We start from the raw sequence: 26,731 nt of genomic DNA, 5'->3' as shown, positions 1-26,731 counted from the left end.
ATAGAATAAAGCATGTATATAGAACATAACCACTCCTGCTTTAGGGACATAAGCCAATTACTAACTGACAAGAGTTAGGAAGAAACTTCCGCTCTGGGCAGGTTATTCCATGGCTGTCCAGCATGCTGTTTTTTTGCCCCTTTCTCTGAAGTATCAGGAACAGGCTATTGGTAAAGTGAGCAGGCTGGACAGTGCACTGTGATCTGGCATGACAATTCCTACATTAAAAAATAGAAACTTTTGTTAACTTTCTAAAGATAGGAAGCTATTAAAATATCTTAAGCATAATGTAACATACCATCATGTTGGGGAGGGATAGCTCAGTGGTTTGAGCATTGGCCTGCTAAACCCAGGGTTGTGAGTTCAATCCTTGAGGGGGCCATTTAGGGATCTGGGACAAAAATGGGAGATTGGTCCTGCTTTGAGCAGGGGGTTGGACTAGATGACCTCCTGAGGTCCCTTCCAACCCTGATATTCTATGATCATTGGGCCAAAGTCATCCCTGATGTAATTCTACTGGAGCTAGTAGAGGTGACACCGGTGACTGAATTTGGCCCAGTAAAGTTTTCATATTCCTTTTTTAAAAAAGTTTTACATTTGTATGTGCCTTTTAAACACACTTTCTCTGTAGACTTTTGACTTGAATGAGGTTGTTTACAGCAAAATGAAATGTCTTTTATTAGCAATTTGTTCTTTTTTTTTTTCTTTAAGGTCCCAACATTCTTTCAAGAGGTAGAGATGGTTTAATAGCAATTTTTGTTGTTATTCTTCTTCTCCTTCTATGCATGGGAGCACTCTTCTTTCTATGGAGAAGAGGTATGTAGCACTTCATTTGTTTGCATATGCTGTGTGATTTTGCTGCACTCTAAGTTTCAGTAGGATGAACATACGCTTACCTGCATTAAAATGCATTTTAGTTATGTAATCAATAAGCCCAGCTTATATCATCTCTATAGGGCTGGAGGACTTGAGAACAAATTTACTTTAAATTCCTTAGGACTAGATCCTGGGCTCTGTACGCATCCCACAACAGGCATACCCAGACAGAGAGGTGTGCGAGTAGGTGCAGTTCTTCTGGAGCTGCTGCTTTACCAGAATCTGTGGCCACTCTGTGTCCTGTCTGCATGCGTGTCTGGGGAGTCAGCCTGTAGATAAGAGGTGGGCAAACTACAGCCCACGGGACCATCCTGCCTGGCCCCTCAGCTCCTGGCCAGGGAGGCTAGCCCCCGGCCCCTCCCCTACTATCCCCCCTCCCCTGCAGCCATGCTGCCACCCGGGCAGCAGGGCTGTGAGCTCCTGCCGCTCTGAGTGGCATGGTAAGGGGGTGGCGCACGCGTGCGTGACAGTGGGGGGGTTGGGTAGAGAGTCCTGGGGGGCAGTCAGGGGACAGGGAGCAGTTGGATGGGGTGGAGGTTCTGGGGCAGTCAGGGGTTGGGGAACGGGGTGGGGGGGGTTGGATAGGGCATGGGAGTCCCAGGGGGCCTGTCGGGCGGTTTGGGGGGTGGATAGGGGCCGGGGGGCAGTCAGGGGATAGGGAGCGGGGGGGGGGGTTGAATAGGGGTTGGGATCCGGGGGGGTGGTCAGGGGACAAGGAGCAGGGGGAGTTGGATGGGTCAGGAGTTCTGAGGGGGGCAGTCAGGGGGTGGGAAGTGGGAGGGGGCAGATAGGGGGTGGGGGCCAGGCTGTTTGGGGAGGCACAGCCTTCCCTACCCAGCCCTCCATACAGTTTTGCACCCCGATGTGGCCCTCGGGCTAAAAAGTTTGCCCACCCCTGCTGTAGATCCAGATAGTTGTTATGCCTCTGACCTCCATCGTCCCGACAGGTGTTTGTATGTAGAACCTGACATGCAGGGGGTTGAACGTCCCCTTTTGGTAGAGGCTCCCTGAGTCCTGTGCAGAGAGACTGTACTGGTTTTGCTGCCAGTTAAATATTACATGTCTGTAGCAGGAAGGGAAGGACTTTGCCATTAGCAACATCCCCTCTCCTCCCCTCCCCTCCCCCCCCTTCTGCGAACTACTTTTCAGTTAATACTATGAGCTGAATACTGGCTTGGAAAAGAAATGCCTAACCCCCCACCGCGCCCCTCAGAAGCAAGCACAGACATAGCTCCGATCCTAGAGGTGCTCTGTGTGTAGAGTGCTCATTGGCTTCAGCGGGACTTCAGCATGCAGAGGAGCTCCAGTGCTGAGCTCATTGGCTGCGAAAGCAGCACAGACTGCTGTTCTCATTCTGCCTCTGAACAGGGACACTCTCCATTCAGCTTACTCCTAGGAGGAATCAAATGATCAGTGTGTGTTTGGAGCAGGAGCTCTAGGTATGGATCTACAAATATGTAGATATTTATTGCTTATGGACCATATGCTCTCTCGGTCACTGCCCATTTTGGGCCCTTTCTCATAACGAAAGTGGAAGCTCCTTGGAGATGTCTCTACTTTGCTAGCTGGAGCCAGAATTAAAGCAGTTATCATTTGCTCTGCTGCTTCCAGTCAATTATATTTTGTCTGGTGTGCACTTATTGAGCCAAAATTTACCCTACTTTACGTGTCTGTCTCATTTACAGCCTATTCTCTGCACCTCCCCAACCCCCCACCATTAGATTGTGAGCTCTTTGGGGCAGGGTCTGTGTTTGTGTAACACCGAGAACAATGGTGTCCTGCTCCATGACTAGGGCTTCTAGGCACTACAATAATGCGAAGAATAATAACAAATAACACATCAGCTTTCTTTCTTTCTTTCTTTTTTTTTCCCCTTAAGGTTTGCTTTCCAACGTTCTCCATCAGATACCCACAAATCACTCAGGTAAACATTACGCTAACCTTATGGGCTCATTATACACTGTGTGCAGCTCTTCATTATTGAGGCTTCACAACAGTGTTCTTGCTGGGAACAGAATGTGTTGACGCACTGTTGGGGGTTTGTTTATGAGCCCTTGGGCTCTTGTGTTCCTGTTATGAAGAGCATGGAGAGTGACGGTAAGAGATTCCGGAGACATAGACTTATAGTTCGAGAACTTTTATTTCCCCTGTTGAGCCCATCAAAGCGTTTCATCTTGGGAGGACAGGACTTTGGCTGGCAGGAACCCTACTCTTTGGTTGATGCTATTTAATATGTGGTGTGTGGCTGATAAATGCCCTTCACAAGCCCTGGCTGGATGATTCATCTGGCTCTTCGGTAGCTCAGTTCCCCTAACAGGCGTTCAGTACCTGCTAGGAATGAATGTTAGGGACAGGTGTCGCTGTTTTTGTTGTATCAGGTTTCAAGTTGGGAGGGGGTCACTGGTGGGTGTGGGCCTACCTGACTTGAAGGAAAAAGAGAGAGTTGTTTTGGGGTAAAACATGAGAGGGGGGGTTAATTTGGGAATAGGTGTGATGTACAGGGTTCCTCATTGGACTTCTGAACTTTTTCCTGAACTAAGAGAGTTCTTGTCTGCTCTGGCCTTGGAATTGCCCAGGCTGCTTTTGCATTTGAAAAGCAGTGGGCTGGGATTATAATTGAATCTTGAGGTACAAAAGCCATTTTAATGCTTCTGTAGTAGCTAGATGGATCCCCCTTATGCCACCCTGTACGTGAGCGGGGCCATTGTCTGATGTATCGCATGGTTTGTACCTCACCACAGTCACAATTTGGTTATTCTTTGATTTTCCATTTGTGGAGGAGATACCCACACCTTCTGAGTGTTTTCTGAACGTGGTTGGGTGCAGTCCACTGCCTCAGGGGAAGGCAGAACTCCAGGACTTTGTTAGTTGGATCTTCAATCAGGTCTTTTTTTTTTTTTTTTTTTTTTTTGAGATGTCACAAGCAGCTCATGATTCAAGCTAGCAAGAACTTGTGTTCTTTCCATTGGCCTGTAGTGTTGATGCATGGATCCAGAAGGGCTTCTTGGAGTTGAGTCAGGAGAGTGGCAGTGAATTGAGGTCTTGATGTATCAGCAGGTCTGGAGTGGCCCGGGTCTTGTATTCCCAAACAACCTCAGCGTCTCGTGTGATGTCGGCTGCTGCAGTACCCACCATACTGAAAGCCACGGTCTTGGCATTGATTTGAGAGAGCCACTAACAAGGCTCTTATCTTAGGTGACTTTGCTGTCCACACTGATGATTACTTTTGTGGGCTTTGCTGGAATCTCATGGTTGGCATGTCAATCATAGACCTCTGTCATGAGATTTTGGCTCTGCACATGGGGCTGGGCATTTTGGATCCTGTTTGGAGACCGAGGGGTGAAAGCTGGTCCTTTGTTAGGATCAGACCATGACCATGTGCAGTTTGAGGTCAGGGCCAATCCATGTTCCTAACAAAGGCTGATGGACCCTGCTAGGTTTCAGGTTTTTCTACAGGAGAATACTCCATATCTAGTGGCTCACTCTAGCAATGTGCCAGTTGGGTATTATGATCACTTTTGTCCTCACCCATTAGTACTGAGTCTCCAAAGCATCCTCTTTGTTTGCATCATCTGCTCAGATCATTTTGGTGTACATGTGACCTACACCAGATAAAATACATGAAGTACGTGTTAGGGCATCAGGGACAGAAACTGCACACTGTTCCATTGCATCACTAAGAACTTCTGAGCTGCCATGTTGAGGCTGGAATGGAGACAGAGCTTTTTCTCAACCTTCGCATTCATCTGGCATAACTGTTCCAGGTGGTTGCAGCCTGGTGGTTCTCGGTTGCCTGCATTAAGATGCTGTAAAGAATGTTCTATTTACTGAACAGTCAAGTTTGATTGAATTCAAACTGGGTGGGTTGCTTTCAGGGGCAAACTCATGTCTGAAAGTCACTGATGTCCTCAGCTCCCCATCAGGGAAATGGAGACAATTATGTCCTACCTCAGAGAGGTGTTGCAAGGATAAAGTCATATTTATGAGGCACTCAACTATTACAGTGATAAGTACATAACTAAATGGATGCCCATGCCTCTTTCTGTGAACCATCATGGCAGTTGAGATCAGCTAGTGCACATGAGTTAACAGTCTGTAGATTTTAATTATCTGGGGAGGGAGTGGCTTGTTCTCAGTGAATGGTCCTCAGCTTTGGAATTCACTTCAACTAGTCTGACAGAGCCTAAGTTTGTTGGTGGAAGATCCATTTTTTTACTCAGCTTCTTGAGGTTGAGGTGGGTGGCTTAGGGGTAGTTCTAGTTTTGTTTTTGGATCTTGTCTTTTCTTCAGTACTAGTATAGTATTTTACTGAATTATGAGTTTGCTCCTTGAGTCATATAATTGGTTTCATTTTGTGAATGGAAAATTAAATAATTCTTGATTTGAGGTTTTTGACATTTTTATGCTGATGTGCCTTGGGATTTTTTTTATACATGCAAGTTTGTATTTCATTTGTTTAGCTGTATGTAAGACTGAAGAAGAACATCTTACAGAAGATGACAGATTTCCGGAAGAAAGTGGCCAAAAAGGTAAGAGTGCTGGAGTATAATATATTTTACCGGCCACACTGCTATCGTTAATGGTCTGTTAGCATTTCTCGTACAAACCCTTCTGTCTACAGGTGATTTATAAATCATCTGTAAAAACTGCTCCAGGCTGGAACCTGGCATACAAAGGGCCTCATCTGCCTCATGTCACAATTGACTTCATTGTGAGCAGGTTCAGTCCCAGTGTCTCAGCTGAGGAGCAAATAAAGTTTTAAAAAAATTCATACAAATCTGCTCCACTGGAATTTTGAGTTATAAATTGGCCTACAGATAGAAATGTAGACGTAGGAATTGCCAGGCTGGATCAGACCCAGCTTTGGTGATGATCTAATTCAGAGTGCTGTCTCTGGCAATGGCTGGTACCCGATGCTTCACAGGAAGAAAGCCCATAATGGATGATTGATTACAGAATACTTGCCCATGGGGAAAGTTACTTCCTGACCTCATCAATCAGAGGTTGTCTTATGCACTGAAGCATGAGGGTTTACATTCCTTCTGATTTTTATCTGACCTAATGTAACTGTAGATGGTCTCATTATTCATAGAAATACAAACGCTCCCTTTTGAAAATTCTCATAATTATTAGTATTAGATAAGAAAAATATCTACAGCTACACTGGATGACTTGGCACAAAAGTACAGGACCACAATGAGCTTTGTCCTTTCCTGAAATGTCTTATGCTATAATTGGACAGAATTAACTCTATTAATGTTTAAACCAGAGACCGGTTTTTCTCCTCCCCATGAGAATGCATCAGTTGATGCTATCATAAACATTTAAAACAACTAAGATTAAAAGAGGTACAGACACACTACAGCATAGCCTCAATATGCAGCAGGTCTTGGGAGACGCTTGAAACCCCTGGCTAATCAGGAGTACTGTAGACTCAGGTGACATGCCTGGCCCATTTTGTGAAACAGGTCACTTCAAGTTTTCCAGTTCATCATTATGTGTTGCTTGTTTGCAAACGTAGCTAGACTCCAAGGCCCAGTAGCTTGCAGCAAGATTTCCTAGATGAATTTCCACTGAATGCCTAGCCTACACAGAGAGAGGCATCACATAAATTCTGTAGGGAGAGTCCTTTCTCTGATTTCTCCCACCCCACACACACACTGGTAGTTGAACAATAACTCAAATACAGTTTTTGCTCTGCCAAGATTTAATTATTTGCTTCTCTGTTTCTGCAAACAGTAGGTGGGTGGGTTAAGAGGCTAGTATTATAGGGCCTTATTCTTCTCGCACTTCTGTTGGGTTTTCACCTGTGTAACTTCATTGACTTCAGTGGAATTATGCCTGATTGGCTAAACTATTTGCAGAAAAGTATATTAGAACAATCTGTGTTCAAATTAGTTGTGAACAGACATGGATTTTTATAAATTTGCTCAGTATTCAAAATTGTTTGAGTAGGTCATACAAACTATTGTTATGTGACCTGCTGGTCTCCTTCATGTGAATTAGCACAAGCAGGCTGAGTCCATGGAACAATGACACTGGCACAAGCGTAGTAACAGCAGGTGTACTGATTACTGGAAGAGAGTACAGAGACTGCTCTCATCCCCTCCTGCTGCGACTGCTGACTTTGCCCCCTCCAGGCGGGAAACACCCCCTGCCTTGACCTTCCTCCCCAGAGTTACTTCCAGACTCCAGAGTTCTTCCTGTCTGAGTCAAAGCCACACCCATTAGCAGCTGAGTGCCTGTAGAGGTGTCAGCCGGCACAGCGAGGGCAGGTCTGATGCAGCTGCATCGCTGTAGCGCTTAAATGAAGATGCTGTAAGCCGACAGGAGAGGTGGCAACTCTGGGAGAGGTGGTAACTATGTTGGGGCAAGAAGCTGTCCCGCTGACGTAGAGCTGTCTGTACCGGCACGTAGGTTGGTGTAACTATGTCACTCAGGGGTGTGGATTATTCACACTCCTGAGTGATGTAGTTATACCGAAGTAATTCTGTAGGGTAGACCAGGGCTAAATTTATTACACTATTTTCTGCCAATGGATTCCTGATAACTATTACCTTTGAATGTCTTTTGCTACTCACTATTCATGTGGTATTGTTTGTTACCTGAATGGATGACCTTGTCTTTATAAATTACTTCTGTTCCTGCCCAAAATGAATTTTATTTCTCCATGAAGAAATTACGGGGAAAGGGCAGGCATGGGCTGCATTTCAGAGCCCTGCAGACCAGGTGTAGTTCTGAGACAGCAGTTTAGGTGCCCCATCCTAGATAGTCCATTAATTCATGTATTAATCAATAGTAGGTTTCCTCTTTGGGTCTGTGCTTGCTCGTACTTTTGTAACAAAATGTGAATATTTGCATCAGACCTTTACTGTTGGTTTTTCCCCTAATGTCTAAATTTTTCCCTTTGTGAGTTTGAGAACATTATTCTTTCTACTGTCGTAATCCCCTCTGATAGTATGTGGATAAAAATGTACACCTGTGTATACATGCAGTGACCTGACTAGGCTAGGCCAGTGCTTCTCAAGCTATCTGATGTGGGGGACCGGCAATTTTTTTTTCCTAATGTGTGTGCAGACCGGCAGCCGATGGCTGAGTAGCACTGGGCTAGGCTATGTTCTCTGTGAGGAGAAACAGAGGCAAACCAAGACAAAAGGAATAATTTTTAAATGTTTAGAACTTTATAAGGGAAAACCCCAAAATTGTACCAGGCACATAAGTAATATAGAACATTACCAACTACTTACTACTGATAATAATAAACTATAGATTACCTACACATTAACCGTTGTGAGCTTGTACATACTACTACTCTTCCTTACTCTGTGCAGTTAATACCAAATGCATTGTTACTGAAAGAACAGAAGAGATTACTCAACAATATACTATGTGACTTCAGAGAAGAATCAACTTTTCCTGTACTTGGCTGTAAGTCGTGCTCCACTCTACCTGTCCTGTTCTTTGCTCCTCTTTGGCATGTAGTGCTTCTTAGATTCTATGTTCCTGTGGCTTTACTTCTTTTCAGTTTCCGCAAGAAGGGTTTCTTCACCTAGTGGGCCATCACCTGTCCATTAGGTATCTTTGAATTGTGTTCTTTCAGTAGATGTTCACACAGTCATTCTCTCTGTTCATTTACTTTATTTCCTTTGTGGGTTGCTTCTTGTTAACTGTTTTCAGGATCTGTTTTCATCTAACAGCTTTTTGATGAATTCTCTTTTTCACCAATTGGTTTTTCCCTTGCTTCTCTCTCTTCCCTACTTACATTCTCCTGTCCTTCATTTATTATTCACCTCTCCTCCTACCCAAGCTCCTGTTCACCTGCTAATTCAGCACTTCAATTTCTCTATCTTTAAGATGAGGATAATGATACTTGCCCTTCTTTGTAAGTCTCTGTGCTGGACCCAGCGCAAAGCCCCAAGAGGTTGAGGAAATCTGAGGATTTCTGATGGCTCTGAAGTTTCCTCACCATCACCATGGCTCCAAAATTCCACACTGGAGCTGGCTGAAAGTTGGGATTTCCAGTTCATGAGAAATCTCAGCATTTTGAAGTCTCATGAATCAGGAATTCTGATACGATTTCAGTTCAGATACAAAATGCAACTTGCTCCCTCATTCTTCATAGCAGTTGTGAAACTGACAAGAACGTCAGTTTCCATTAGCAGCTCCCAGGCCTCTGGGGGCACATCTACACAGGGCAAAGAGACCTGCAGCAGGGCCTCACCCGATTCAGACTTGGGCTGCAGAGCTAAAAAATTGCTGTGTAGATGTTCTGGCTCACGCTGGAGCCTGAGCTCTCAGACCCTCCCCCCTCACAGGGTGCCATAGCTCAGGCTGCAGCCTGAGCCTGAATGTCTATACAGCTACGTTTCAGCCCCAAGCCCGAGCCCTGTAGGCCTAAGTCAGCTGACCAGGTCCAATCATGGGTGTTTTAGCCCTGTGTAGAGTACCCTCAGGGTCTGAGGCTTCAGAGCAACCGGCCCAAGATTCTGGAAACTCTGGGGTCTCCAGCTCTGTCCTGGAGCCACAGCCCCTTGGAGGCCGTCAAAGGATCCCCAGGCTCCCAGCCACATGGCAGGGAGCTTGGAAGCCCTGAGAGCCCACAAGTTGTTCAGGCTCCCTGCTGCAGAGCTAGGAGCTGAGTCCTAGTTAGTCGACTCTCTCCCAGGGCTTTCAGGCTTCTGGCTCCATGTCAGGGAGGCTGGAAACTGGGGTTGTGGTGCTACCCCGGGGCTATGGACCCTAGAAGCCTAGAGTCCCCTCTCCTGAGGCAGATGACCATAATGGAACTGACATAACCGAGAGAGCCCGCCCATTCTGGCTGCATCCCGGGGCTGCCTTATGTGCCACAGCGCTGCCCAAAATTGCCCCTCCGCCAAAGCACCCATCCCACCACTTCGTTCCCTGTGCTGGGGACTGAGCAAATGTGATTGAAGGACGGCCTAAAGGCTGTGCTCTGCAGTACCTAGGCCAGGAGAATTTTTCCCCACTCAGAATTGAGGGGAGCGGGGGAGGGGGCACGTTGGGCTCCTTTACAGCACTCTAGCCCTGCTAAAGAGGGGCTGGTGCAAGTATCAGGATCTCACCCACTGCCCTTGGCATATAAAATGAGAGGATTTGATTAGTAATCTTTAAAACACTGAACCCAAAATGCCATTGTTAGCTGCTCTGAAGACTAGAATGACACTTTAAAGTGAGGCAGCAGAGTCGGAGGAGAAGTGACAAGATGTGCCAGCGAGCCACCAAGATGGTAACAAAAGCCAATCTGAGGAAGGTGTGTGTGGCTGTCAAATTTTAGCCAGAATTGAGGCACAGAAGTGAGGGAATGAGCGGCTAGAGAGAGAGAGAGAGAAGCCCCTGGTTGTAAAGATAGAAACATGGCCCTTGTGAAGGGATGGGAGGGGATGAAACTATCACTGTTGCAAAGCAGAGTGGGAGGGAGGCTTGGGGCTAGATCTTAGGTGTCTTTAACTAGGGTTTAGGCACCTAAGTCCTGGTTTTAGGTGCCACTGGCTCTGAGCATGCCAAGCTCCACACAGAATGGGTGTGGGGAGGAAATGGCAGTGTCCATCCTCATAAGCTTTAGCCCAGTGTTTAGGGTACTCACCCAGAAGATAGGAATGCCCACCTCTGCCTGCCATCTATAGGGCACCTAAGCCATATGACACTAGAAGAGGGGTTCCTGGCTATGGATTGCAAGCAGGGAGAGGCGGCCTCCCTGCAGCCTGGATGTAGGTGCCAAATTGCATGAGAAGGGTGTGGTTTAGGATAAACTCCTCTCTCCCCATCTCCCATTGGCTAGCTTAAGCCCCTCCCCACCGAGCATGCTGGTTTTTGTGGCTCCCATTCTTCAGTTCTCCCCATTCATTGTATAGGATCCCTGGGTGCCTAACTCAGCCTCTGTTGATCCCATCGCTGTTTCAGTGATTTTTCTAGGCCCCCAGAAATGAGAGGTTGCACAGCTGCGTGTTGCCACTCCTCCGTCCCTTTGTGGCTCCGGCCCTTGCAGACTGGAGAAGATGGGAGGAGAGAGGGTTTCTATTGCTGAGAGAGAAGTGGCCTGTTGCTCAGCAAGGGAATGAGGGGAAGGGAGCATTGAAGCTCAGTGATGGTGAATCTGCGCATGGGGACATGGAGAGGAGGTTTGGAAGCAAGTTTCTCGCAAAAGCAGAAACAAGACAATTCTACAGGAGGTGCCGACTATACAGTGCGGCACTTTCTTTGATTTCTTCAGCCTGTCTCTGCTCCCCTGTCTGTTCTGGTATGTTGATGCGGTTACTTGCTGATGTGCTTCTGCTGTGTGTACTCAGGGCATTTCTGAAGCATTACTATCCTGTTCGTTAGCCTGTTGCTTTCACCATCTGTTCCACTGATGGAACTAAGGCAGTGGTTCCCAGCTTTTCCAGATTACTGTACCTCGTTTAGGCATCTGATTTGTCTTGCGTACCCCAAGTTTCACCACCCTTAATAAGTACTTGCTTACAAATCAGACATAAAAATAGAAAAATGTCACAGCACATTATTACTGAAAAAATGCTGACTGTCTCATTTTTTCTGTATGATATGATAGTTTTTAGTGACTTTGCTAGTGCTCTTTATGTAGCCTGTTGTGAAACTTGGCAAATATCTAGATGAGTTGATGTACCCCCTGGAAGACTCGTACCCCTTAGCTGAGAACCACTGAACTTACATCCTGAAAGAATGGTCAAAATACTAATATCTGATAGTTGAGCTCATTGCTTCCCTTGGACAGAGGTCATTATTATTATCCCCTGTTTATAGATGGGGAGATGACACTGGAGTCTCTGTAGCCTCTGTTAACCCTTGAAATTTTGGAGGCTTCTGGTACCATTAGATGAGATGAGCAAACTCCCAAATGTAGTGTTCTCTTTAGTGCCAGGCCTACCAATCATATCCGTTATAGGGGTTACATAATTCTTCAGTGTGTGGATGGAGGGCAAAATTCAATCACTGTAATCCCAAAGGAAATGGAAAGATCTGAGTTCTTGCTCATGTGAATGGAAACTCCACGAAGGCTTATGAAAATGGGTTGTTACCAGTTTTGCCCATTACTTTGGGGTATGCTCATTTATTAGGGTTACTCTTTGGGAGGGGGGTTTTGTAATCCTATTAATGTACTGCTTGTCACTTGTGTGTTCATATGGAGCTCTACTCCTCCCTCCTGCAAATCTCCTCCCGATGGAGCTACCCTGCAGGACCTAGGTTCCCCAGGGCTGGGTTCCTCCAGCCCCAGAACCAGATGAACACACACCCACCCGCGCACATATTAACAGAGCAAGCCTGAGCAGGCTGGGTTGAACAGCGCTTCCAGGCTGCCACCCTCATATGCCCCGTACTCAGCAGACTGGGTCAAGCAGCACTTCCAAGCTGCCACTGTTATATGCCCCTGGACTTTGCGAACTGGGTCAAGCAGCACTTTCAAGCTGCCACCCTCGTATGTCACAGCACGTCCCTATCCCCACTTTCAAGTCACAATTGTACTGGTAGTAACCCACTTGATGAGCAAATCCCACAGTATTTTGGGTGCTACAGGGATCTTTAGCTTAGGTAAAAGAAGTGTTGCTGCAGAGTAAATGGGGAAGCTAAAAACACAAAAGAGTAAAGTTCAGAGAGAGAAGCAACCAGCTTAACCATAAAAGTTATTTTTTGAATAATAGGGATAACTACACAAGGAGAGCATAAACCAACATAACAGTTACATTATTAAAGGTCACAAAAGTCATATATAGAAAATTATACCTGATCAAACAAGTCAGGGTTAGAAAGTTATACCTGAGGTAGAAAAGAAAACAGAGAGAGAGAAAGAGAGGCATCTCACCAACTTCCATTAAGCTTGAACTGGTCAGGGTTCCCAGGTGATGGTGGTAGCTCAGGGTCCTGAGTGCTGGAGACAGGCAGAGCCCCCAGCATGATCAGTCAGGAGAAGATGAAATCCCATTGAAACTGATACAGAGTTTGGATCCATGCATCAGAACACTTACTGGAGGGTGAGTAGGGGTTTTTGTAGAGAAAATGCAATGGTTCAAGGGAGAACACTAGATTTGTTTATAGGTAAACTGATGACTCAAGGGTGTTCTTTAGGCTAGACAACAGGAGGTGATCACTCTTGGCTTTGGATGATGTTCCTTCCAGGGAGCTCACAATGCAATTAGGCTGCTTCAGTATTTTGGATATTAATCAAGGATTCATTACTAGAATTGGTCAGATACCTGCTGAGCTGGGTGTGTGCAGGCATAGGTTCATTAACATCTGGAGCAGAGATTCCCCATGATGCAGTGCTTTCCTGCTTTTCTGGTCCCAGAGTTCAGTGCGGTTCTCTGTTCTCCATTCTGTATGCTAATGGTGATGTCTTCCTGTCCCATCTTTCTTGTAGATGAGGCTAGAGGAGTTGCCTTTGTTCTTATCACCCTTGTCAGGAGGGGTCTAGGTGTGTCTCCCAACGCCCTTCACTGTGCTCTGCAAGTCTTTTCTCTGATTGGTTTTGGTTCAAGCAGAGGCTGGTGGGAGGGGGTGTCTCTTCATGAGTCAGACAGGCTGGATACTGGGCCCTGGTTCCCCAAGAACACAGAGCTGACTGGTATCAGGGTTGAACAGTGGAAAGACTCACTAGTTAAAAACAGATGTATATAGCTTTCCATTAAACACATCTCAAATGGTTGAAGGCTGTCCCCTTCCAAATCACACTCTAACTTTTTTTTACGTTGTCACCTCCATAGAACCATCAACTGAACCAGTAAGGAGTGTAATAAATTCTGATTATATTTAATTTTTATTTTTGTTCCCAAGAAGCCACAAGGAAGATGGAAATACAGAGTGAGTGTAAGATACTGAACAGTGAAATTAATTCTGTTGTTGTATATGAAGTAGGGCTGTCTATTAATTGCAGTTAATTCACGCGATTAACTCAAAAAAATTAATTGTGATTAGTCACAGTTTTAATTGCACTGTTAAACAATAGAATACCAATTGAAATGTATTAAATATTTTGGATGTTTTTCTACATTTTCATATAAAGTGTATATTATTTTTGCTTACAAACATTTGCACTGTATAAATGATAAAAGAAATCGTATTTTTCAATTCAGCTCATACAAGTACTCTAGTGCAATCTCTTTGTTGTGAAAGTACAACTTACAAATGTAGATTTTTTTTTTTTTTTTTTTGTTACATAAGTGCATTCAGAAACAAAACAATGTAAAACTTCAGGGTCTACACCTCCACTCAGTCCTACTTCTTATTCTTCCAATTGCTAAGACAAACAAGTTTGTTTACATTTACAGGAGATAATGCTGCCCGCTTCTTATTTACAGTGTCATCAGAAAGTGAGAACAGGCAGTTGCATGGCACTTTTGAAGCTGGCATTGCAAGGTATTTATGTGCCAGATATGCTAAACAGTCGTACAGCCCTTCATGCTTCGGCCATCATTCCAGAGGAGATGCTTCCATGCTGATGATGCTCACTAAAAAAAAATGCGTTAATTAAATTTATGACTGAACTCCTTGGGGGAGAACTGTATGTCCCCTGCTCTGTTCTACCTGCATTCTGCCATATATTTCATGTTATAGTAGTCTCGGATGATGACCCAGCACATGCTGTTCATTTTAAGAACACTTTTGCTGTAGATTTCACAAAACACAAAGAAGGAATCAATGTGAGATTTCTAACTGACCCACAATTTAAGAATCTGAAGTATCTTCCAAAATCTGAGAGGGACGGGGTGTGGAGCATGCTTTTAGAAGTAAAAGAGCAGCACTCCAATGTGGAAACTACAGAACCCGAACTACCAATAAAGAAAATCAACCTTCTTCTGGTGGCCTCGGACTCAGATGATAAAAATGAACATGCGTCGGTCCACACTGCTTTGGATTGTTGTTGCACAGAACCCATCATCAGCATGGACGCATGTCTTCTGGAATGGTGGTTGAAGTATGAAGGGACATGAATCTTTAGCGCATCTGGCACGTAAATATCTTGCAACGCTGGCTACAACAGTGCCATACAAACACCTGTTCTCACTTTCAGGTGACATTGTAAACAAGAAGCGGGCAGCATTATCTCCTTCAAATGTAAACAAACTTGTTTGTCTGAGCAATTGGCTGAACGAGAAATAGGACTGAGTGGACTTGCAGGCTCTAAAAGTTTACATTGTTTTATTTTTGAATGCATTTTTTTTTACATAATTTTACATTTGTAAGTTCAACTTTCCTGATAAAGAGATTGCACTATAGTACGTGTATTAGGTGAATTGAAAAATACTATTTTTTTTTTTACAATGCAAATACTTGTAATCAAAAAGAAATAGAAAGTGAGCATTGTAGACTTATTTTGTGTTATAATTGAAATCAATATATTTGAAAATGTAGAAAACATCCAAAAATATTTAAATAAATGGTATTCTATTATTGTTTAACAGTGCGATTAATTGCGATTTAATTTTTTTAATCACATGATTAATCGCAATTCATTCTTTTAATCGCCCTCATATTAAGATCAACTTGCGTATGAACCAAATTAAATGGGACATTAGCTGGCCAAGGGGATTGATAAAGGTATGTAAATCCTTTCACCTGTAGATCACTAGGTCAACCCAGTTCAAATTGGTAGTGATTAAGGCCCAGATACACAAAGAGATTTAGGTACCTAACCTCCAGATTTATATGCCTTAATCCCAGATCTAGGAACCACTGCAGTCCACAACCCCCTGCCCGGCTGTGGCTAGCCATGTAGGTGCCTAAACTCGCTCAGTGCTGAAGTTTTTTTTAGCAGTAAAAGTTCCCCCTGTGCCTATGTTTTTGCCCTGAGCATGGGCACTGCTGCCTCACTGTGGGCATCCGGAAGCCTATCTGCTGTCTAAGCCCCAGTGTGATCTGAAGAGAGGTGGAGGAGCACTTGTCTTGTGTGTCTGGCCCGATCTGACCCGATTAATGTTCCCTCTAATTTTTTCCATCCATGTACAGAATAAATTTTGTTATGTGCACCGAAGTATGTGCGGATGTGCACCGCCAGTAAAAACAAAAACCTTTAGATATAATACATATTTTTAAAAAGTTACCATAGGGATAATTACTCCAGTCAGGACAGGTTAGGCATTTTAGAACTCACTACTCAAAGGATTAAATTTAAGTGTAAGAGAAGTAAAAATGATGAAATGCACAGACCAGTCAAAACACTAAAATAACGTACTTTGAAAGAATTAAATTACAGAGAATATATGTGCATTGCAGGAAGTACCAAGAAGTAACAACAACAATAATACAAGTATGTGTTGGGAGGTGAGTGTGAGAGAGAGAGACACACTCTGTGTGTGTGAGAGAGAGAGACACACTCTGTGTGTGTGTGTGTGTGTGTGAGGCAGAGACAGTGCATGTGCTCGCTGCTGGGGAAGTTTCTGATTGCACTGTCTCGCTAAGACACTCACTGAAAGCTCTCCTGCTCTGTCCTGAGCCCTGTTGTCTCCTCTCCCCTGCTCTGCAGAGATGGGGTACATGAGTGGGGTCGGGGGGGGGGGGGAGGGAGAGAGAGAGGGAGAGAGAGAGAGTGTGTGAGTGTGAGTGTGTATGAGAGAGAGACAGACAGAGATGGCTGCTGGGGAAATCTCAGAAACAGTGCACTGTCTCTTTAAGAAATGTACTCAGTCACTCTCTGTTCACTGCAGCAGCTCCATGTCCTGAATGTCCCCTCTCCCCTGCTCTGAGGAGATGGGGTTACAGGGGCGGTGCAGAGGGGGACACCCTGACATCAGCACCCGCCTCCCTCCCCTCCCCCACACAGCCAGCAGGAGGGTCCTGGGAGGGGAGCAGCTGCAGGACAGAGCAACGTGGCGGGGAAGGGCACCTGAACACATGCTGCTGGATGTGCATGACCTGCATTGGAATCTCTCCTGGGCAGCTGCCCAAGCACGCAGCTTACAGGGGACATAGGACCTGATGTGTCTGGGTGTGCTCTTAATCATGCCTAATACCACATAAAATGGTACCTAAGCCACCTGACTTCAGGAGAGGGGTTCCTGGTTGTGAATTGCTACGCAGAGAGAGGCGCAAGCTCAGAGGGGTGGGGCTTAGAACACACTTCTCTCATTGACCTCTCCCACTGGCTAGCTTAGGCGGCTCCTTGCCTGGCATAGAGATAAGACTATCTCAGGCGAACAAACTTTGTAGGATATTTATTTTAGAAAGAGTCCTGACTTTAAAAAAAAAAAAAAAAAAAAAAAAAGGATGCTGTATTCAGAATACTTCAGAGAAGTAATGTTCAGGGATATGTTACTAAGAGCCAAAAACTACATCGTAAAGTGGGCTTTTTTAAAACCACCCCTCTGTGCAAGGTAAAAACCTTGGTTTCAAACTATCACAAAGGATTCTAGAAAACTTCCTGTTAGTTTAATTTTTTTATAAATGCTCAAAGTCTTCATCCTTCAACTTTAAGGAAAACATTTACAGTTGGAAAATGTTTTATAGAAGATCTTTGCTGCTTCTAAATTCATGCATCCACGCAAAGGTGAAAACTTTTGTTTATTCCTTAAATGCTTCAGATGGTCAAAGCTCTTTTTGTAATGTTTATTGCAAATGTTTTGTAAAGCATCTAATGTAATTTCCTAATATCATTGCTATGCGAATGGAAAGATGTTTATATACAATATAGCAGGGTCATCTAATGCTAGAGCTGGTTATGAAATAAGAAGCCATTTGGGTATAGAGTAGTGATATTGGGGAACTAAATAGTATCTGGCAATGCTTAAGCAACTCCTGATGGAAGTCGGAAAGACACAAGTCACCTCTTCAGGAATGGTTAAGAAGAGACAGTATTTTATTGGATGACTGTTTAAATTAAAAGACTTTCTTTAAGAATATTTAAGTTTAAAAATGGTCACATTGAGAGCAAAAAGAGCGCTATATGTGACATAAGGGTATTTGGACTCATGTCAAGCAGAACTTCGACTCCGGTTGAACTCTGGTGGAACTAAAGGCATATGTCAGAAAATGGACTAAATCAGGGAAAGAGGTAAAACTCTAAACTTTAAAAATATACTGAGGATTTCCTGCCACAAAGGCAGTTAGAATCCTGCTGTAAATGCTGCTGCAGATTGCATATATTTCCTGGATGCGCAAGCTCAAAATTTCCCCTCCTTACTCCACTGTTGTACAATTAGCTGTATGCTGGCGGGTTGCTGCTAGAGGTGGCTGCATTTCAGGAGCTCTGCACAGAGATAGTTTAGGAAGCTCTTCCGGGACTATCGGTCATGGAAGTTGTAAGCTGTGAAAATATTCACAGCTCCTTTTAGCCAGATAATTTCATATGAACTGTACAGAGAACCTCCAAGTGAATCAGCGCTGGTTGGGGGTGTTTGTTAGGGGCTGAAACCACCTGGGAGAAGCTGATGGGTTCATTAATCCCAGATGATAAATAATACGCAGCAAATCGCCTGGCAGAAATTTTTGTTCCTGTTAAAATGTATTGTGTTATGTACACCTGAAGTTTATATAATTATCTCTCCTCCTTGTAGATGAAGTGAAGAACTTAGAAGAGACTAAATCAGTGAGCCAGCATGACCTTTCCTCCACTCAAGAGAATGCAGGTGTGTGGCCATCACACTCTGGCCAGAGTTAAGTGGGGGAAGTGAGGCACATGTGCTGCATGGCAATGACTAGCTGCTTGCGCATGGCTGTGAAGTGGCCAGTGGAGGGAAATGGTTGAGAAGTGTTGGGAGGGGATGAGGTGCCCATTGCACACACAGGAAGGTAGGAGAGAGACACTGTCACGGGAGTTGGGGGAAGGAGGGAGGGTCTGTGACTGGAGAGTAGCTTGTTCACAGGGGAAATGAAAGGAAGGGAGCATGAATGTTTCTGATGTAGCTGGAAGTGAGGACTTGGGGTGGGGACTGGAGTCAGATTTCCTGCAAAAGGAGAATCAAGACAATTCTCTGTGTGGCTCTTATAGTACAATTTTAGATCTTCTTTATTCTCCAGCCTGGCTCGGCTTGCCCTCTCAGCTCTGGCGTAATGACTTGGTTACTTGCTGATGTGCTCCTTCTCTGTGCACACAGGGCACTTGTAGAGCATTACTGCCCTGCCCATCCGCCTGTGTTTTACCGTTCTGTTCGTAATAATCAGCACGTACATCCTCAAACACCACTCAACCATTGCTGCATAAATCCTCGTTGTGCCCCTTTGAGAGTGGGTATTGTTATCTCCTACTTACACCTGGGGAAACTGAGGCACAGAGAGGTGAAATGGTTTGCAAGCCACACAGGACCTGAGTCTCTACTCACATTGCTGTCAATCAGGAATCACCCTAGTGGTGTCAAGTAAGCTACAAGGGTGAAAATGTGTAGACAGTCAAGCACGGAGTATTACAGAGGACATAGAACCCAGGAGTCCTGATTCCCAGTCTTGTGCTCAGAATACTAGCCTACCCTTCTCTGTCTCAGTCATCTTATGACAAAACCGCACTTCCCAGACACAATGTCGGACTAGATGTATGATTGCTGCCCTGCAAATTTCAGGCAAAATAAGGGTGACTGGAGCAGTGTCTGATTAAACCCTCTTGTACCCGTGGCCCCCTCCAGACAGGACAGATTCCTATGTCCAGATCCTCAAAGGTATTTAGACACCTATTTCAGTGGAAGTTAGGAGCCTAAATACCTTTCAGGACCTGGGCCTTGGTGGTCTCTTGAAGGCTAAGGGGAGACTTAGTTGTTGTGCTGGTCACACTGCAAGAGTCACAAGGGTTTTGAACAGCTGGCTGGGGGGCACAGCAAGCCCTTAGACCAGAGGTGCGCAAACTATGGCCCAAGGGCCACGTCCGGCTGCAGGACCCTCCTGCTCAGCCCCTGAGCTCCTGGCCTGGGAGGCTAGTCCCTGGCCCCTCCCCTGCTGTTCCCTCTCCCCCACAGCCTCAGTGTGCCACGCTGCCAGCGCAATGCTCTGGGCGTCCGGGCAGCGCGGTTGCAGAGCCGTGGCCTGACCCAGTGCTCTGGGTGGCGGGGCTGTAGCACTGCCAGCCACAGGTGCTCCAGGCAGCACAGTAAGGGGGCAGGGAGAAGGGAGGGTTGGACAGAGGGCAGGGGAGTTGGGGGTGGTAGTCGGGGTGGGGCGGTTAGAGGGTGGAGAATAGGGGGTTGAATGGGGGCAGGGGTCCCGGGGGGGCAGTCAGGAAGGAGGGGGGGGTTGGATGGGGCGGCGGTGGGCGGGCAGGGGCAGAGGTTCCAGGGCGGTCAGGGGACAGGGAGAAGGGGTGGTTGGATGGGGCAGGGGTCCCGGGGAGCAAGTCAGAAATGGGCGGGGGGGTTTGATGGGGCGTCAGGGGGCAGTAAGGTGTGGGGGGTCCAGGGGTGGTCAGGGAGCAGGGGGTGGTGGATGGGGCAGGAGTCCCAGGGGAGCCGTCAGGGAACAAGGGGGGTTGGATGGGGCAGGAGTCCCGGGGGAAGCTGTCAGGGATTGTGAGAAGGGGTGGGGTGGGGGGGTCGGATAGGAGGCAGGGGCTGGGCCACGCCTGGCTGTCTGGGGAGACACAACTGGCCCTCCATACAATTTTGGAAACCCGATGTGGCCCTCAGGCCAAAATGTTTGCCTGCCCCTGCGCTAGGCCCCCAGCTGCGTGCTGTAGTAAGCAACAAGCCCTGGAAAAAGGGGTGAGGGAAAGAGGTGCACTGCTACCTTTTTGGAGTAGCAGTAAGAGGTGCGTTTTAGCACATTATGCTTCAGCTCTCCCATTACCCATCGTTCTCTGTACCAGGGACACGCCAACTAGCCACTACTCCTCTGTTCCCCCAGTGCTCCTTGGGTAGGTTAGGAAAGAATTTTACCCCCTCTATGATGACCATGAATGATGTGTGCAATAATTGGTGCTAACTCCAACTCATTTGCATCTTTTATTTTTCAGATTATGAAAATATCACAAAGGGGAATCAGGAGCCAGGTATGGAAAAGAACACAGGAACGTTTTAGACCCCTGTATGATCACGTCTGGGGAAAGTACGATAGATTGCTAGAGCTGGTCCCCAGCTAAAAGCTCCAAACATCCCTGAATGTTCAAGACAATACATGTGACGGGTGCGCATAGCTCCTCAGGTTATAGCACTCACTGTTGGCGTGGCGTACAGGGGTTAATGCTGTCTGATTGGGGGGGCATTTCAAAGGTGCTGAATGGCCCTAGATGTTAGAGCTCTAGATGGCAGATGAACACAAATATCCATATAAGGACTGGGATTGGTTGGCAGGACTTGTGGTAGCAAATCAGTGGTTGTAGATCAAATGGTTAATGTGTCTAATTATCCTTGGCTACTCAGGTTCCAATTCCAGATTAAATCATGAATCAGGGATGGAATTCACAGCTCCCAGCGCTCGAAGCCTGTCCACACTAGCGCTTTAAAGCGCTCAGACTTGCTGCATCTCCACTAGTAGAATTTGCCAATATCGATAGATAGATCTGTGTAGCTATGCTAGCAAGCTCTTTCTAGTGTATATAAGGGGGAGATGTAAGTCCAAAAAACCTGAGTGAATGGTTTTGGGGAGGGGTATTATTTCACAGAGTATTTGTATTAACACTAGGTTTTGTAATAGCTACAACTAAAGCCTAAATATGAGCTCTAAACAGCCTGACAGTGTCCCAGAAGGTGTTACTCTACTCTTACTCAGGTGAGCGCCCATTGACTCTGTCTCAGTAAGACCTGAGTAAAAATCTGAATAAGTTAATCAGTATTTAGCCCTTGAGTAGTATTTATATAGCACCATATAGATACATGGGGCTCTGCTGCAAGGAGCTTGCAATCCATTTTCAACAGAAACGGTGCAAACAATTAAAGTTCAGGTACTAGATGGGAACAGTCTGGGTGTGGATCAAAACCCTGGTTTTAAACTTTAAACTGAGGTTTAAAGAGTATTGCTGAGTTCATACTAGAGGGTTGCGCTGTTTTTATTGTATTGGTCTAGTTAAAGTGGTGTTGTGTGTGTGTGTGTGTGTGTGTGTGTGTGTGTGTGTGTGTATGTACAAGCCTTGAGTACTGTGGTATATTTTTTATAAGGGTTTCTCCCTTCGCATGACATTGATAGTACATTAAAGATTCCTAGGCTCCACAGGAATCTGGGTGGAGGGGCTATCAGAAATATGCAGAGTTTTCTCTTCTATTTAATACCAACCAAGCTGTATTTGCTGGAGACCGAGGGAGCAGGTAAAAGGGAGGCTTAGGAGGATAGCTAGTGAGGGGGAGTACAGAGAAATGAGAGTGAAGGTGTAGGCAGGGCTGGAAGTTGAACTAAATTTGAGTGTAGACCAGGCCTAAGTGAGGGACAGGATAAGAAACCTGAACGTGATGCAGATGAAGAGAGGCAACAGTGTGATGATCTGAGGCAAGCCAGTGACATGGTCCAAGTGGCTGGAAGGGGAAGCTGATTTTGGAAGCTGCCACTAAGCGGTGGCATTTTGGATCAGCTAGAAGGGGACCCAGAGCTTGTCAGTGAGCCTGATGAGTGAGGCTGAAGACGTAAGTTTTTGTGAGGTTTGCTGGCTGTTGTTAGATCATGGGCTATTATGATTTTCTGTTCTATACAGGATGCTTTATTTGGCCATTGGGGTTTGCCATGGTGTTTGAGCCATGTTTGGAGGTTTGTAATATACAATTGCATTATTTGTATATGCATTATTGCTACATCTCACCACAGAGGAACAAATCAGTAACAGCAACAGTTGATTTAGTGCTGTTCACAGGTTGTGTGACCTATGTCAGAACTATCTAGGGGAGAGTAAGAACTGACCCTGTCTGTCACAGCTGTAGGCAGGAGAAGTGCATTAGTTCCATGTTTGGAGGGGATCTCCACCCTACCATTTGAGCCTTGAACAAACATCTGAAACCAGAAACACCAACTCTGAGGTTCCAAAGTTGGGGTTTTTTATGCTACTCTGTCATCTTCTTTTGTCCTGTGTTCAGATGGCCTCACCAGGACATGACAAAAGCAAACAAAGCTGCTATGGATCTGGGATTCAAACTTTTGCAAAGAAAATAATTTAAAATGTTCCTTTTTGAAATTTTGCCCTGGCGGTCTCACCTTTAGCGGGGTTTTCCTTATCTAAACCAGCACAGTCCCCACCAATGCCAAACCACCCACCCATACAATCGGATAACATCTCAGACAGAGGCTGCTTTGGAAATGTAACAAACACAGGAGTTACTTCCCCTTATTCAATGTAGCGTAACTGAGCTCAACAAAAAGTACCAGCGCAACTGTAGAGTTGTGCCAGCTGCTTCAGGTCTACCTGCTGCTAGACTAGCTCCCCTGCTGCGTCTGGAGTGGGTGGAAATGGTACTGTGCTGAGATTTGGTGTGGGAGGAATGGTGCCATGGGAGGAGAGGCACAGTCTGTATGTACCAGTGCCTTGGCACATACAGACTCGTCTCTCAGTGTTGCTGTGTCTGGTTCACGAAGAAGGAAGTGTTGACTTAAGTGGCAGTTAAGTATACCTTCTGAAAATCAGCCCAGTTTTATTTAGATGCCCATCACATGATGTAAATACTTCAGATATTCTGTCTTGACACTTTTTCATTATAATTTCTCTGTCCCTCAATTTCCTTGTCTGTAAAATGAGGATAATATTTACCTACCTTAGGAAAGCTCTGAGATCCTCAGATGAAAGACGCTTCAGGAATGCATAAGGTTACCATAGGAAAAAAAATCCCTGCAGCATTATACCCAGGAGCGACACCGAGTATCAGCTGATGCTGCTACTAACATAAACCAAAGACGACATAGCAAAATGCTACAGTATCCTATTAATTCATATTTATTGTTCACTAGTGTTTAAAATCTGCAGTGTTCTTGGGTAAGTGATAAAACATTGCAAACTAAAATAAAAAATATAATGAATTCATCTTTTATTCCAGATCTTAAACAGCAAAGGGACGCAGACTAACAACACAATGGACTAAACTCCATTGCGGAGTGACAAAAGAGATTGAGAGAAGAAATGGAACAAGTATCTTGTGGATGTCATCAATGAGTGCTTGAGTTCTCCCTAACAAAAGTGTTTTGAAGATTCGTGTATTTGTTCTCAAGCTTCCAGCAATGCCCACTTTTATCTTTCGAGGACAGATGCCCTCTTTCTTCAATGTTGGTTATTTTGAAAATGGACAGTGAGTCAAGGAGCAAATCCCTTTGCATCCGTGCTTTTTTTTATACTTTTGTTTTACAAGCAAGCAAACATGAAACATAGGAGCCAGGTTTATTTATGCCAATATTTCCAGACATTAACTAACACAAGTGAATGTAGACAAATCAAAAACTAATCGACATGATATACAACTCTAACTGTAACATTATTTACATTCAAAGGAGAAGAGTATTCAGAGGGGCGACTCTCATTTTCTCCGCCTCCCTATCTGAAAGAAAAGGCCGCGATGACATTGTCTATGCATAGATGAGCAACAGCTTTCCTGGCCTTTTGTTTGTTCCAGAAAGCACCACCATCACCCTCCACCTCCACCACTAAGTTCTAATTTTTTTTTGAATAGCAAAAGGTAGACGCACCTTCTAGCTCAGTGGACATAGTATCAACTCAGCTAGAGTAAATGGCACAGTGGTTCTCAAACTGTGGGTCAGGCCCAAAAGTGGGTCATGACCCTGTTTTAATGAGGTCGCCTGGGCTGGCGTTAGACTTGCTGGGGTCTGGGGCTGAAGCCAAAGTCTGAGTCCCACTGCGCAGGACGGGGGCTGAAGCCAAAGCCCAAGGGCTCAGGCTATAGTGCCCTCCCCCCATCCCCGCTGCCCACCCAAAGGGGCAGGGCTCAGGCTTCCGTCCCTCTTCCTGGAGTTGTGTAGTAACTTTTGTTGTCAGAAGGGGGTCGCGATGCAATGAAGTTTGAGAACCCCTGCTACCCAAACAATGTATCCTCAGACTCTAAGGTAAGTCTCGAGCAATTGCGTCTGTGGCGCCCACAACTGTGTCAGAACAGCTGATCTAAAAGCATCAGCATAGACACTTCATTCGCTATCAGAAGGAGATTATCAACCAATGAAACCAGTACAGTCTCTGTGCCAAACCCAGGTCTCAAATCTATGCAAGTCAGGGCTTTGATGTATGAAGTTAGGCACCCAAAAAATCTACATACTTTAGAGCAGTGGTTCTCTAACTTTTTTTTTCGCGGACCACTTGAAAATTGCTGTGGGTCTCAGTGGGCCACTTCATGATCTTTCCAAATGTTGTTTGTACCGTGAGCTAACTATTGTAAAGAGCTTTGGATTAAAAAAAACCTTAATAATTAAAATTTTTTTGTTCTACAAATAAAAGCACACAACTCATATTTTAATATCGGTAGTCTTACCTTTCTAATGTGATGGATGTGCCCTCGCTCCCCCGCCACAGCAGCCCCTGAGCTGGGGCTGGGAAGGAGTGCCGTCTCTCCCCAGCAGCTGCAGTTCTGGAGCTGGGGAAAGTTGCCTCTTTCTCTGGCCGCTGCAGCCCTGCATATCCCAAATTCCCCCCACCCACTCTTCTCACTCCACTGCCCCCTCCCACCTATCCCCTATTGCCCCCAAGGCCACCACCTCACCTTACATGTGCATCTTCTCCAGGATCCAGGCACCTAAATTAGTGGAGCCACGCCTGCGCAGCTCCACTAATTGGGTGGCTGGCCTTTCATTTTCTCGTGTGTGGCCGCCCAGACATGCACCTGAGAGGGAACTGTCCACGGACCACCTGAATGGAGCTCGCGGACCAATGGTGGTCCACGGACCCCAGTTTGAGAACCTCTGCTTTAGGGGATTCTTGCATCCAAGTGACTTACCACAGGTCCCACAGCAAATTGGTGGCAGAGCTGGAAACAGAACCCACATCTTCTGATTCATAGGTTAGCACGCTAATACTGTACCATGTTTCTTCCTTACCCATTGACTATTTTTAGCGTGCTTTCATTATTTTAATAAGGGGCTTCCTCGGAAACATCCCCTTGAGCTTATGATCTACAGTGTGCAGGTGGAATGTCAATATTTGAGAATGGAAAATGGATGGTCAAAAATTGAGAATGGAAAATCGAATGTTGAAAATCAAGAGTGGAAAATGGACTGTCCAAAATTGAGTGTTATAAATGGAGAAAGAACAATCAAATGTGAAAAATTGAGTGTGGAAAATCAAAAATATTAAATTAAATGTCAAAAATGGGAGTATGTAAAATTGAATACAAAAACCGAAGTGTCAAAAATGAAGAATGTAAATGTGCATGTCAAAAGTTGAGAATGAAAAGTTGTCAAAAATACGCAGTGGAAAATTGAGTGGCAAATTATGAATGAAAAATTGCACTGTAGGGGAGAGCTCGGCCATTTGGACATTTTATGGCTGGACTTTCTAACTCCAAGGAAGGCCTTTGCCAGCTAGGTAGAAAGTGCCATTTAAAAACTGAGTAGCACCCCAAGTTTGGCTGCATAGGAATGCATTCTGGCAAGCTCTCACACCATCCAGAGCCTGAATTTGGCCAGTATACCTGGATGCATGGTGCTTTGTCTTTGCAAGGAAAAGTGTGTCAGATGTACTACGTACTATTTCAAGTCATGTGAATGCTCACACCCCAGCTGAGGGCTTGTTGAAATGCAGTGGATTTGATTTACATGTGTACCATACAGACACGCCTGTACAGCAGTGGATGAGTTTTATGTGTGTACCACACAGACATTGCTTGCTTTTGGGAAGCAGTTGAGAACGGCTTTTTAGGCATTTGGAAATCAGATGCAATCTATCAGTTGATAGTTTGACAGACACTTTTCACAACAGGCACAAGTTTGGGCAAGTAATAAAACACATCGCTTCCCAAGCTGGAACCGTACAGCCTCTGCAAAGGAACATCTTCGCTTTTAC

General features: G+C 45.3%; 1 protein-coding gene across 1 annotated transcript in view; it reads left to right on the top strand.

Moving 5' to 3' along the window:
- The window catches only part of CD58 (CD58 molecule), a 42,995-nt gene extending 17,608 nt beyond the window's left edge, over nt 1-25,387 (top strand). The window contains exons 4-9 of the mRNA XM_074947551.1: nt 712-816; nt 2,756-2,800; nt 5,337-5,405; nt 18,396-18,467; nt 20,774-20,809; nt 23,769-25,387. Coding sequence (XP_074803652.1) covers nt 712-816; nt 2,756-2,800; nt 5,337-5,405; nt 18,396-18,467; nt 20,774-20,809; nt 23,769-23,797 — 356 coding nt within the window. The 3' untranslated portion in view covers nt 23,798-25,387. The remainder of the gene's footprint in view (nt 1-711; nt 817-2,755; nt 2,801-5,336; nt 5,406-18,395; nt 18,468-20,773; nt 20,810-23,768) is intronic.
- Nucleotides 25,388-26,731: the final 1,344 nt, after the last annotated feature.

Source organism: Natator depressus, chromosome 1 (assembly GCF_965152275.1).
Source record: "Natator depressus isolate rNatDep1 chromosome 1, rNatDep2.hap1, whole genome shotgun sequence".
NCBI lineage: Eukaryota > Metazoa > Chordata > Testudines > Cheloniidae > Natator > Natator depressus.
This window is presented reverse-complemented; position numbering and strand designations above follow the sequence as displayed.